The sequence below is a fragment of the Pristiophorus japonicus genome, chromosome 1 (assembly GCF_044704955.1).
Source record: "Pristiophorus japonicus isolate sPriJap1 chromosome 1, sPriJap1.hap1, whole genome shotgun sequence".
In the NCBI taxonomy this organism is placed as follows: Eukaryota; Metazoa; Chordata; class Chondrichthyes; family Pristiophoridae; genus Pristiophorus; species Pristiophorus japonicus.
In genome coordinates, this window is record NC_091977.1 from 492,539,579 (window position 1) to 492,553,095 (window position 13,517).

The following is a 13,517-nucleotide window of genomic DNA, read 5'->3' on the forward strand; positions in this document are numbered from 1 at the left end:
TTATCACATAAACATGGGACTTTTCACTATTTTAAAGGCGCTTTATAAATACAAGTTGTTGTTGATAGTAGATGGGCAGAGAGGTGGCAGAGGCAGTTTAATGTAGAAAAATATGAAGTAGCACATTTTGGAAGCAAGAATAGGAAAATTAAATGCAGCTTCGCACATTACAACAGTGACTACACTTCAAAAAGTACTTCATTGACTGTAAAGCACTTTGAGACATCTGGTGGTCGTGAAAGGCACTATATAAATGTAAGTCTTTCTTTCAAAAGGGAGAGTTAAATGGAGTATAAACACAAAGGAAGTTTGGTGTACTGATACACATCGTTAAATAAACATTAAGAAATCTCTCCTGTATACATTTTAGGAATTCATCACCCTACTTGCCCTTTACACTGTATTTTTCTCTGCCTATATCAGGGTAATTGAAGTCCACTACAATTTCTGTTCTATTATTTTTAAATTTCTCTGAAATTTGATGACAGATTTGATTCTCTGTCTCCTTCTCATGATTTGGAAGTCTATAGTAAACACTCAGCAATGTTACAGCACTTTTTCTGTAGAAGTGTAATATTATCCCTGATCACCTCCTGCTTTCTTTTTACCCTTCAGAATGCATTATAGCTAGGAATGTTTAGTTCTTATTCATGCCTTATTCAATCCTTATTAGTCAGGAAATTGTGTTAGGGAAATTGATGGGATTGAAGGCCGATAAATCCCCAGGGCCTGATCGTCTGCATCCCAGAGTACTTAAGGAAGTGGCCCTAGAAATAGTGGATGCATTGGTGATCATTTTCCAACAGTCTATCGACTCTGGATCAGTTCCCATGGACAGGAGGGTAGCTAATGTAACACCACTTTTTAAAAAAGATGGGAGCGAGAAAACGGGGAATTATAGACCAGTTAGTCTGACATCAGTAGTGGGGAAAATGTCGGAATCAATTATTAAAGATGAAATATCAGTGCATTTGGAAAGCAGTGACAGGATCGGTCCAAGTCAGCATGGATTTATGAAAGGGAAATCATGCTTGACAAATCTTCTAGAATTTTTTGAGGATGTAACTAGTGGAGTAGACAAGGGAGAACCAGTGGATGTGGTGTATTTGGACTTTCAGAAGGCTTTTGACAAGGTTCCACACAAGAGATTGGTGTGCAAAATTAAAGCACATGCTATTGGGGGTAATGTATTGACGTGGATAGAGAACTGGTTGGCAGACAGGAAGCAGAGAGTCGGGATAAACGGGCCTTTTTCAGAATGGCAGGCAGTGACTAGTGGAGTGCCGCAGGGCTCAGTGCTGGGACCCCAGCTATTTACAATATACATCAATGATTTAGATGAAGGAATTAAGAGTAATATCTCCAGGTTTGCACATGACACGAAGCTGGGTGGCGGTGTGAGCTGTGAGGAGGACGCTAAGAGGCTGCAGGGTGACTTGGACAGGTTAGGTGAGTGGGCAAATGCATGGCAGATGCAGTATAATGTGGATAAATGTGAGGGTATCCACTTTGGTGGCAAAAACATGAAACCTGAATATTATCTGAATGGCGGCAGATTAGAAAAAGGGGATGTGCAACAAGACCTGGGTGTCATGGTACATCACTCATTGAAGGTTGGCATGCAGGTGCAGCAGGTGGTGAAGAAGACAAATGGCATGTTGGCCTCATTGCTAGGGGATTTGAGTATAGGAGCAGGGAGGTCTTACTGCAGCTGTACAGGGCCTTGGTGAGGCCTCACCTGGAATATTGTGTTCAGTTTTAGTCTCCTAATCTGAAGAAGGACATTCTTGCTATTGAGGGAGTGCAGCAAAGGTTCACCAGACTGATTCCCGGGATGGCAGGACTGACATATGAGGAGAGACTGGATCGCCTGGGCCTGTATTCACTGCAGTTTAGAAGAATGAGAGGGGATCTCATAGAAACATATAAAATTCTGACAGGTTAAATGTAGGAAGAATGTTCCCGATGTTGAGGGAGTCCAGAACTAGGGGTCACAGTCTAAGGATAAGGGGTAAGCCATTTAGGACCGAGATGAGGAGAAACTTCTTCACTCAGAGAGTTGTTAACCTGTGGAATTCTCTACTGCAGAGAGTTGTTGATGCCAGTTCGTTGGATATATTCAAGAGGGAGTTAGATATGGTCCTTACGGCTAAAGGGATCAATGGGTATGGAGAGAAAGCAGGAAAGGGGTACTGAGGTGATGATCAGCCATGATCTTATCGAATGGTGGTGCAGGCTCGAAGAGCCGAATGGCCTACTCCTGCACCTATTTTCTATGTTTCTATGTTTCTATGCCCATATTTAAGCCAGGTCTCCATTACAGCCATATTATAACCCTATGTGGCTACTTGTGCCTGCAGCTCATCAACCTTATTTGCATTAACACACATGCATTCCAACACCATACTCATGAACTTTACTTTTTTCCTCCATCTAATTCCTACTTTTTCCACACTATTCGTTATTCTGTTGCTCCTCTTAATTTTCTATGCACCTGGTCCCTCCTCTCTGCTGCTATGTCCTGGTTACCCTCCCCCTGCCAAATTAGTTTAAACCCTTCCCCAAAACACTAGTTAATGTTCAACTTATACAAGATCTTAGACTGCAGTTGGAATTTTGTGTGCTGTTTTGGGAAGGATAACAAAAGCAATGGAAAAGTTACAGTTATCGATTCTGGAGTTCATACATTTTTTTTGCTCAGGAAGTTAAGGGGTGACCTCTTGGAGATATACAAGAATATAAAGGATAGCATTAATAGTGATAGATTGCTCTACTGGTGAGCAAAATGGTAATAAAATGGCACCAATTTAACATAATAAAAAGTTGCCGTTTGAAAAAATTCTTTAGCCATATGATGGTTAGAGTGTGGAATTGCCTGCCACAAACCATATTTGAAACAGAATACACAAATACTTAGTTATTATATAGGCTAGGATTTCCCCAAAGCCTGCCAACACCCAATTGCCGCAAAAAAACCGCTAAGGCTGGGAAGATAATCACCTGCGAAAACTTCCCGAAAAATTTTAAAATCCGTCCAGCGAAAAACATGGGCCTTGCACCCCCAATCTGAGCGAAAAGTGCAATTTAGGATAGATTGGGCAGTGCCTAAAGAAAATGGGTGAAATTTTTTTTTAAATCTATAAAAATTTACCCTGAGGCTGCGGGTTGGGCCTAACACCAAAACAAGAATAAAAATAAATTTTCAAAAAAACCTAACTAAAAAAATCCAATAAACATTCCCAAGACACTTTTAAATTAAATCACCCCAAAAGACCTACTTACCTACCGCCCAGCTCCGCCGCTTCTCGAGGAAGTTTTTTTCAGTTCTTTTTTATACTTACCTACGGGTCACCACTCAGCCACAAATCGCGCCAGGGCGATCTATGGACGGTGCATACTGGCGGTCCGCTCCCCATCGGGACTTCGAAACTGCTGGCGTAACTCAGGTAAGGAATTTTCTGCTCACCTGAATACCGCCCACAATAGCCGATATCGCCCAGAAACCAGGCAGTAAGTCATAGGAAATTCCAGCCCTGTGTTACTTAAAAGGAGGGATATTAAAAGGCATGAGGGAACAAACAGGAGAGTGGAATCAGACGAGGAGAGTCAAATGGTGATAAACACCAACACAAACCTGAAGGGCTGAATGGCTTATTTCTGTGTTTTAACTTTTAATGATTCTGTACATATGCTTTTCATGTACAATTGAACCTACCTTTTTGACTTTCGCTTTGCCTTATCAAGAAGGAGCCTAATCTGTTGCCGGACAGCTGCAGCAACTCTTCTGCCTTCTGTCTCCCGATTCCTTCAAAGAGCCAACTGTGTACAGAACATGGCACCAGTGATCACTCACCAGATAAATAAGATGAGGAAGGACATTCTGTCAATTTATCTCATAAATCTAGAAAACTGGATCTTGAATTAATTACCTCTACTACATTACTTTGAAAAGCATTCTAAATGTTGATTAGAAAGAACCTGCATTGATAGAGGCATCGTAGACATCTTCGAAGTGCAGTCACTGTTGTTATATAAGGAAATGCAACAGCAAATTTACACACATTTACATAAACAACGAAAGAGATAAATATCGAGTTTTGGGTTGAGGAAAGAATGTTGGCTAGGACATCTCCCTGCTCTTCAAATCATGCTATGCAATCTTTTCCACGCAACTGAACTGGCAAGCAGGACTTAGTTTAATTACTCCTTTGAAAAGCAGAATCTCCAAAAATGCAGCAGCTCCTAGGAGTACTTTTAACCTATTGATGGATGAAAAGCAAATCAGCCAATTTTCTTTTCCATTAACTTCAAGATTGTGGATGAGCCTTGAGACTTAGAGGTGTCAATATATAGGGGCTGAAATTGCCCCACGCCCGATTGGGGGCGGTAACCTTTCAGGCCAGGACTTTTATCACCCGGCCCGGAAGTCCCACCTCCGACGCAGAATTGGTCATGTGCACCCCTCCAAGGATGCGGAGTGCTGTCCCCGGTGCTCCGCGTCCTTGGAGGGGCGCTCCCGGGTCGGAGTTCAATTAAAGGGGACGGCCACTGTGCACTCTGCAGGCCCTTAGGTGGCCGCCATTGGGTCACCAGGGAGGCAATCGGCCGGGCCAGCAGCTCGCCACCCATAACGGCGTGCCGGGCTGCACGATGGCGACACGGTCAATGTGAGGGCCATCATTGTCGGGCCGACCGGAAGAATCGGCCCAAAAAAATGGCTCGCGGCACAAAAGGCCTCCTCTTTAAGGGGCGCCCGGCGGCGGATGTCTGCCAGCTTTGCGCCTTGCTAGTGGTGACATTCGCCGGCACCATCCTTGCGGTCCGCGGAGCAATTTCCCCCACTGGTTGCAAAGAAGTCGGCGCACCCGGCAAATCACGAGGTGCGGCACTACTGGCACATCTGCCCCCAAACCTCCGGGGCAATTTTCTGGGAGGCACTCTCATCCCCCTCCCCCACCATAGACGCTAATGCGGCAATTTTGGCCGCATAATTCCTTGAAAGCGTAAGTGCAGGTAGGGAAAGCCATAAAGAGACCAACAGAAATATTTATAAATGTGGGAATAGAGTATGAGTAATGATGAATTTATAGAAAACATTGGTCAGGCTCATTACATTACTGTGTGCAGTTTTAGGTGCTTCATTATAAAAAGGACATTAAAGCCATTTATCGTGTAAATTTACCAGGATGATACCAGAGATGGAAAACTACAGGTTTGAGGAGACACTTGAGATACTGGGACCATTTCCATTGGAGCAGAAAAGGCTAAGCGAGATTTAAACAAGATTTTTAAAATTATGAAGAGTTTTGATAGAGTGAATAGGAAAAGACTTTCCTCTGGTTGGGGAGACAGCGATGAAGTGTCATCAATTTTGAATTGAGGTTCGGAGATTTTTTTTAACATGGTTGGAACATGGACTCTTTTGCCATAGGGAATATTTGAGGCAGAGACCATTGTATTGGTAAAGGGGAAATTGAATAAATATTTGAAGTAGAAGAAGATATAAAGCTATTGGGAAAGATCCGCAGTGGAATTAGTTTTGGATTACTCTAGCAAAGAGCCAGTACAGACACATGGGTTGGATGGCCTCCTTCTGGGATGTAAACTTGCACGGTTCTATGGAGAGAGGCACAAAATTGTGAACCGTATTGTCCTAGTATTGTTTTAAATTATGAAAAGATCTCCTGTGGTTTTGCTAACTGTTATATATGTAAACCTGTAAATACCTCGTTTAACCACCAGAGGGCTCATCTCCTGGAGTCCCAAGGGATCCCACAATCCCTTGGGAGCACCTGTATATAAGGAGGCCTCACAAGCTGGAGAGGCACTCTAGAGACCTGTAATAAAGGACTACGGTCACACCTTACTATCAGCTCACAGTAGCTGGTCAGACTCTTTATTCAATACATAACAACTGGCGACGAGATACAGATGATGAACCCCACCACAACGATGCAGAGAACAGTGGGCATCCTGGAGACATTTTCGGAGGGAGATGATTGGGAAACCTTCGTGGAGTGACTCGACCAATACTTTGTGGCCAACGAGCTGGAATGAAAAGCGAACGCTGCCAAACGAAGGGCGATCCTCCTCACCGTTTGTGGGGCACCAACGTATGGCCTCATGAAAAATCTGCTTGCTCCAACGAAACCCACAGAGAAGCAGTATGATGATTTGTGCACACTGGTCCGGGAGCATCGAAACCCGAAGGAAAGCGTTCTGATGGTGAGGTACCGGTTCTACACGTACAAGAGATCTGAAGGCCAGGAAGTGGCGATCTATGTCATTGAGCTAAGGCACCTTGCAGGACATTGCAAATTTGAAGGACACTTGGAGCACATGCTCAGAGACTTCTTTGTACTTGGCATTGGCCATGAAATAATACTTCGCAAACTTTTGACTGTAGAGACCCCAACCTTGAGTAAAGACATAGCGATAGCCCAGGCGTTCATCGCCACCAGTGACAATGCCAAACAAATCTCTCAGCACACGAGCGCTGTTGCAAGTACTGTGAACAAAGTAATGATGCTGTAACATACAGGGCAGGCCTCACATGCCTGTAGCAGCACGTCCGCAGATGTCTCAGAGTCCACCATCAAGGGTGGTGAATGCAAGGCCATTAACACCTTGTTGGCGCTGCGGGGATAATCATCATTTCCATTCATGCCACTTCAAAGGATACGTTTTCAAGGGCTGTGGAACAATGGGACACCTCCAATGTATGTGCAGGCGAGCTGCAAACCCTGATAATCCTGCAAACCACCATGTTGCAGAGGAGGACAGATCCACGGAGGATCACAACGAACCAGAGCCTCAGACTGAGGAGGCAGAGGTATATGGGGTGCACACATTTACTACAAAGTGTCCCCCGATAATGCTGAAGGTTAAATTAAATGGACTCCCGGTGTCAATGGAGCTGGACACGGGCGCAAGCTAGTCCATAATGAGCGAAAAGACCTTCGATAAATTTTGGTGCAGCAAGGTCTCAAGGTCAGTCCTGACTCCTTTTCGTACTAAACTGAGAACGTACACAAAGGAACTGATTCCCGTAATCAGCAGTGCTATTGTAAAGGTCTCCTACGATGGAGCGGTGCACAAGTTGCCACTCTGGGTAGTACCGGGCGATGGCCCCATGCTGCTCGACAGGAGCTGGCTGGGGAAGATACGCTGGAACTGGGACGATGTCCAAGCACTCTCGTCCGTCGACGACACTTCATGTGCCCAGGTCCTAAACAAGTTCCCCTCGCTGTTCGAACCAGGCATTGGGAAATTCCAAGGAGCAAAAGTGCAGATCCACCTGATTCCGGGGGCGCGACCCATCCATCACAAGGCGAGAGCGGTACCATACATGATGAGAGAAAGGGTCGAGATCGAGCTGGACCGGTTGCAACGAGAGGGCATCATTTCGTCGATCGAATTCAACGAGTGGGCCAGTCTGATTGTTCCAGTCCTCAAGGAAGATGGCACCGTCAGAATCTGTGGTGATTACAAAGTAACTATCAATCGTTTCTCCCTGGAGGATCAATACCCACTACCAAAGACAGACGACCTATTTGTGACGCTGGCGGGAGGAAGAACTTTCACAAAGCTGGACTGGACCTCGGCCTACATGACGCAGGAGCTCGAGGAATCATCGAAGGACCTCACCTGCATCAACACACATAAAGGTCTCTTCATTTCCAACAGATGCCCATTTGGGATTTGATCAGCTGCGGCGATATTCCAGAGGAACATGGAAAGCTTACTAAAGTCGGTCCCACGCACCGTGGTCTTCCAGGACGATATCTTGGTTACAGGTCGGGACACTGTCGAGCATCTGCAGAACCTGGAAGAGTTTCTTAGTTGGCTTGATCGCGTGGGGCTCAGGTTAAAACACTCAAAGTATGTTTTCCTGACGCCTGAAGTGGAGTTCCTGGGGAGAAGTATCGCGGCGGACAGCATCAGGCCCACCAATTCGAAGACGGAGGCAATCAAGATCGCACCGAGACCACGGAACGTGACGGAGCTGCGGTCGTTTCTAGGACTTCTGAACTACTTTGGTAACTTCTTACTGGGTTTTAGCACACTGTTAGAATGACTGCACTCTTTACTGAGTAAAGGAGAAGAATGGGTATGGGTCAAAAGCCAAGAAAATACCTTTGGAAAAGCTGGAAAACTGTTATGCTCAAGCAAATTGCTTGTGCTGTCTGATCCATGTAAGTGTTTGGTACTAGCATGTGATGCGTCGTCATATGGTGTCGGGTGTGTATTGCAACAAGCTAATGAATCCGGGTAATTGCAACCGGTTGCTTATGCATCCAGAAGTCTGTCTAAGGCTGAGAGAGCCTACAGCATGATCGAAAAAGAAACGTTAGCGTGTGTTTATTGGGTAAAGAAAATGCATCAATATCTGTTTAGCTCAAATTTGAATTGGAAACCGACCATAAGCCACTGATATCCCTCTTTTCTGAAAGTAAGGGGATAAATATGAATGCATCGGCCCGCATCCAGAGATGGGCGCTCACGTTGTCCGCATACAACTATGCCATCCGCCACAGGCCAGGCATAGAAAACTGTGCCGATGTTCTCAGTAGGCTGCCATTGCCCACCACAGGGGTGGAGATGCGCAGCCCACAGATTTAGTTTGAGAGTGGGCAATCATCTGTTACCACCCGACAGATTAGAACCTGGACGAGCCAGGACCCTTACTGTCCTTAGTAAAAAACTGCGTGCTCCACGGGAGCTGGTCTAGTGTCCCTTTAGAAATGCAGGAAGAAATAAAGCCGTACCAGCGGCGCAGAGATGAAATGTCTATACAGACAGACTGCCTTCTGTGGGGTAATCGGGTAGTGGTACCAAAAAAGGGCACCTTCATTAGTGATCTCCACAGTACCCACCCAGGCATTGTAATGATGAAAGCGATAGCCAGATCCCACGTGTGGTGGCCCGGTATCGATGCAGACTTAGAGTCCTGCGTGCACAAATGTAACACATGTTCACAGTTAAGCAATGCACCCAGGGAGGCGCCACTAAGTTTATGGTCTTGGCCCTCCAAACCGTGGTCCAGGGTCCATGTTGACTGTGCAGGCCCATTCTTGGGAAAAATGTTCTTTGTGGTTGTAGATGCGTACTCCAAATGGATTGAATGTGAGATAATGTCGGCAAGCACGTCCGCTGCCACCATTGAAAGCCTGCGGGCCATGTTTGCCACGCACGGCCTGCTTAACGTCCTTGTGAGTGACAATGGGCCGTGCTTCACCAGTGCTGAGTTCAAAGAGTTCATGACCCGTAATGGGATCAAACATGTCACATCTGCCCCGTTTAAACCAGCATCCAATGGTCAGGCAGAGAGAGCAGTGCAAACCATCAAGCAGAGCTTGAAGAGGGTAACTGAAGGCTCACTGCAGACTCATCTATCCCGAGTCCTGCTTAGTTACCGCACAAGACCCCACTCGCTCACTGGGGTTCCCCCCACTGAACTGCTCATGAAAAGGGCACTTAAGACAAGCCTCTCGTTAGTCCACCCTGATCTACACGAACAGGTAGAGAGCAGCGGCTTCAACAGAATACATATCATGATTGCGCAAATGTGTCACGCAAAATCGAGATTAATGATTCAGTATTTGTGTTGAACTATGGACAAGGTCCCAAGTGGCTTCCCGGCACTGTCGTGGCCAAAGAGGGGAGTGGGGTGTTTCGGGTCAAATTTTCAAATGGACTTACCTACAGGAAACACTTGGACCAAACCAAACTCAGATTCACAAACTATTCAGAGCAACCCACAATAGACTCTACCTTTTTTGACCCTCCAACACACACCAGTGACAACCGACCCAGCGGTTGACCACAAAGCAGAACCCATCAGCCGCAGCAGCCCAGCAAGACTCACCATGCAGGCAGCCCAACAAGGTCAGTTGCACAGCAGCCCATCAAGGGCCCAACAAACGACTCACCAAAACCAGCATTTGCACCAAGACGATCCATCAGGGAAAGGAAGACTCCAGATCGACTCACATTGTAAATAGTTACACTATTGACTTTGGGGGGGGAATGTTGTTATATATGTAAATCTGTAAATACCTTGTTTAACCACCAGAGGGCTCATCCCCTGGAGTCCCAAGGGATCTCTCAATCTCTTGGGAGCACCTGTACATAAGGAGGCCTCATAGGCTGGAGATCTGTGATAAAGGACTACGGTCACACCTTACTTTGAGCTCACAGTATCTGGTCAGACTCTTTATTCAATACATAACACTAACAATGAAGGTAGATATCAAGGCTTCAGAAAAGGTGCAGAGGAGATTTACCAGGATTGCACCAGAGATGAGCGACATCAGTTATATTGAGAGTCTAGAGAATCTGAGATTGTTCTTCTTAGAGCAGAAAAGGTTAAGGGGAAATTTAATAGAAGTATTGAAAATTATGATGGGTCATAACTTTTGAAATGGAGAACTGTTTCCACTGTTTCAGATGCGCCTTAATCATAGAATCATAGAATGATTACAGTGCAGAAGGAGGCCATTCGGCTGATCGAGCCTGCACCAGCTCTCTGCAAGAGCACTTCAGCTAGTCCTACTCCTCTGCCCTTTCCCCATAGCCCTGAAAATTAGGGAGAATTAAAACAAAGAAAAATACCAGGGCCAATTAGGGATGAGAAAATCTGGAATTTATTTATCTGACGCCTTATGTGCTGTAAGATTCTATGATTCGATAATTCTATGATCGGCTGCTTTATGAGGACAGAAGGGTTTAGATCTTGCAATGCACAGCATATTATTCTGCTGCTCAGGTGCTGCTTGGTTTAGCTTGTCTAGATGACAAAGTCTAATTACCGCAATTAGATGAGGTCCATTAGACTCTCAATACATTGTGTACCTGAAGTACATTGTTCAAGGTGGGGAAATTCTACATTCAGCACAATTGGATCTTCTCACTAAAACTTAAGCGCAGGTTGACAACCCTGTACTGCGGTGTCACAAAGATGGTGTGATTCAAGCAACAGGAAGACCAGTCTGTCTATTGTCTATCCACGGAGTTTATGCGTTTTTTGGGGGGTTGGCAGGGAAGTTAGTCTGTACTGACCTTGTATTTTTCAGCAAATAATGAACTGGGACTGAAGGAACAGACTTGAGCCTGTTTGATCTATTAACTCAGTGCAGGCAGATCTCAGTTTTCTTATCCCCCCCTATTTGTTCCTCTTCTTTCTTAAAAGGCTGACTTATGTTGGGATATAATCCAGGGGACCTGTCAGTGCGTGGTAATTCAGACAAGTGATAATCCTTCGTATGCGGGCCTCGGTGGGCAGAATATTTGACATGGAGGTGTATCCCAGCTGAGCTTGAATTTGACCTTACCAAGTGTCCCCATAAATGTACCTTCCACTATGGGGTAATTGATAGTACTCAAGAGAAGAAACTGATTGATTTTCCCCTCCTTAGCCCATGGGTACTGAGGCCAGTTCTTAGACTGAATGTGGAGCTGAAATGTTTTCGTGAGCTCCATATCTTTGTAAACTTCTCATGCCCTGCAACCCTCTGAGCTCGCCAATTTGGGCCTCTTGTGTATCCCTAATTTTGATCGCTACACCATTGGCGGCCGTGCCTCGGCCCCAAGCTCTTGAATTCCCTTCCTAAGCCGTTCTGTCTTTTAGAAACATAGAAACATAGAAAATAGGTGCAGGAGTAGGCCATTCGGCCCTTCGAGCCTGCACCGCCATTCAATAAGATCATGGCTGATCATTCCCTCAGTACCCCTTTCCTGCTTTCTCTCCATACCCCTTGATCCCCTTAGCCGTAAGGGCCATATCTAACTCCCTCTTGAATATATCCAATGACCTGGCATCAACAACTCTCTGCGACAGGGAATTCCACAGGTTAACAACTCTCTGAGTGAAGAAGTTTCTCCTCATCTCAGTCCTAAATGGCCCATTCCTTATACTAAGACTATGTCCCCTGGTTCTGGACTTCCCCAACATCGGGAACATTCTTCCCGCATCTAACCTGTCCAGTCCCGTCAGAATCTTATACGTTTCTATGAGATCCCCTCTCATCCTTCTAAACTCCAGTGAATAAAGGCCCAGTTGATCCAGTCTCTCCTCATATGACAGTCCAGCCATCCCTGGAATCAGTTTGGTGAACCTTCGCTGCACTCCCTTAATAGCAAGAACGTCCTTCCTCAGATTAGGAGACCAAAACTGAACACAATATTCCAGGTGAGGCCTCACTAAGGCCCTGTACAACTGCAGTAAGACCTCCCTGCTCCTATACTCAAATCCCCGAGTTATGAAGGCCAACATACCATTTTCCTTCTTCACCATCTGCTATATCTGCATGCCCACTTTCAGTGACTGGTGTACCATGACACCCAGGTCTCGTTGCACCTCCCCTTTTCCTAATCTGCTGCCATCTAGATAATATTCTGCCTTCGTGTTTTTCCCCCAAAATGGATAACCTCATATTTATCCACATTATACTGCATCTGCCATGCATTTGCCCATTCACCTAACCTGTCCAAGTCACCCTGCAGCCTCTTAGTGTCCTCCTCACTGCTCACACTGCCACCCAGTTTAGTGTCATCTGCAAACTTGGAGATATTCCACTCAATTCCTTCATCTAAATCGTTAATGTATATTGTAAAGAGCTGGGGTCCCAGCACTGAGCCCTGCGGCACTCCACTAGTCATTGCCTGCCATTCTGAAAAGGACCCGTTTATCCCGGCACTCTGCTTCCTGTCTGCCAACAGGAAGCAGACGTACTATCCACGTCAGTACATTATCCCCAATACCATGCGCTTTGATTTTGCACATCCATCTCTTGTGCGGGACCTTGTCAAAAAACTTTTGAAAGTCTAAATATACAACATCCACTGGTTCTCCCTTGTCCACTCTGCAAGTTACATCCTCAAAAAATTCCAGAAGATTTGTCAAGCATGATTTCCCTTTCATAAATCCAAGCTGACTTGGTCCAATCTTGTCACTGCTTTCCAAATGCGCTGCTATTTCATCCTTAATGATTGATTCCGACATTTTCCCCACTACTGATGTCAGGCTAACCGGTCTATAAATACCCGTTTTCTCTCCCTCCTTTTTTAAAAGTAGTGTTACATTAGCTACCCTCCATTCCATAGGAACTGATCCCGAGTCGATAGACTGTTGGAAAATGATCACCAATGCATCCACTATTTCTCGGGCCACTTCCTTAAGTACTCTGGGATGCAGACTATCAGGCCCCGTGGATTTATCGGCCTTCAATCCCATCAATTTCCCTAACACAATTTCCCGCCTAATAAGGATATCCTTCAGTACCTCCTTCTCACTAGACGTACTGTCCCCTAGTACAATCGGAAGGTTATTTGTGTCTTCCGTCGTGAAGACAGAACCGAAGTATTTGTTTAATTGGTCTGCCATTTCTTTATTCCCCATTATAAATTCACCTGAATCCGACTGCAAGGGACTTACGTTTGTCTTCACTAATCTTTTTCTCCTCACATATTTATAGAAGCTTTTGCAGTCAGTTTTTATGTTCCCTCCAAGCTTCCTC

At 45.4% G+C, this 13,517-nt stretch overlaps 2 protein-coding genes across 5 annotated transcripts in view; one reads left to right on the forward strand and one right to left on the reverse strand.

Moving 5' to 3' along the window:
- Positions 1-13,517, forward strand: part of tg (thyroglobulin) — a 621,247-nt gene that overhangs the window by 269,836 nt on the left and 337,894 nt on the right. The gene's annotated exons all lie outside the window — the stretch shown is intronic.
- LOC139260282 (src-like-adapter) overlaps positions 1-13,517 on the reverse strand; it is a 69,239-nt gene that overhangs the window by 7,667 nt on the left and 48,055 nt on the right. For all 4 annotated transcript variants that reach the window (XM_070876706.1, XM_070876723.1, XM_070876715.1 and 1 more), the window contains one exon: positions 3,716-3,819. In XM_070876706.1, the coding sequence (XP_070732807.1) occupies positions 3,716-3,819 (104 nt within the window). The remainder of the gene's footprint in view (positions 1-3,715; positions 3,820-13,517) is intronic.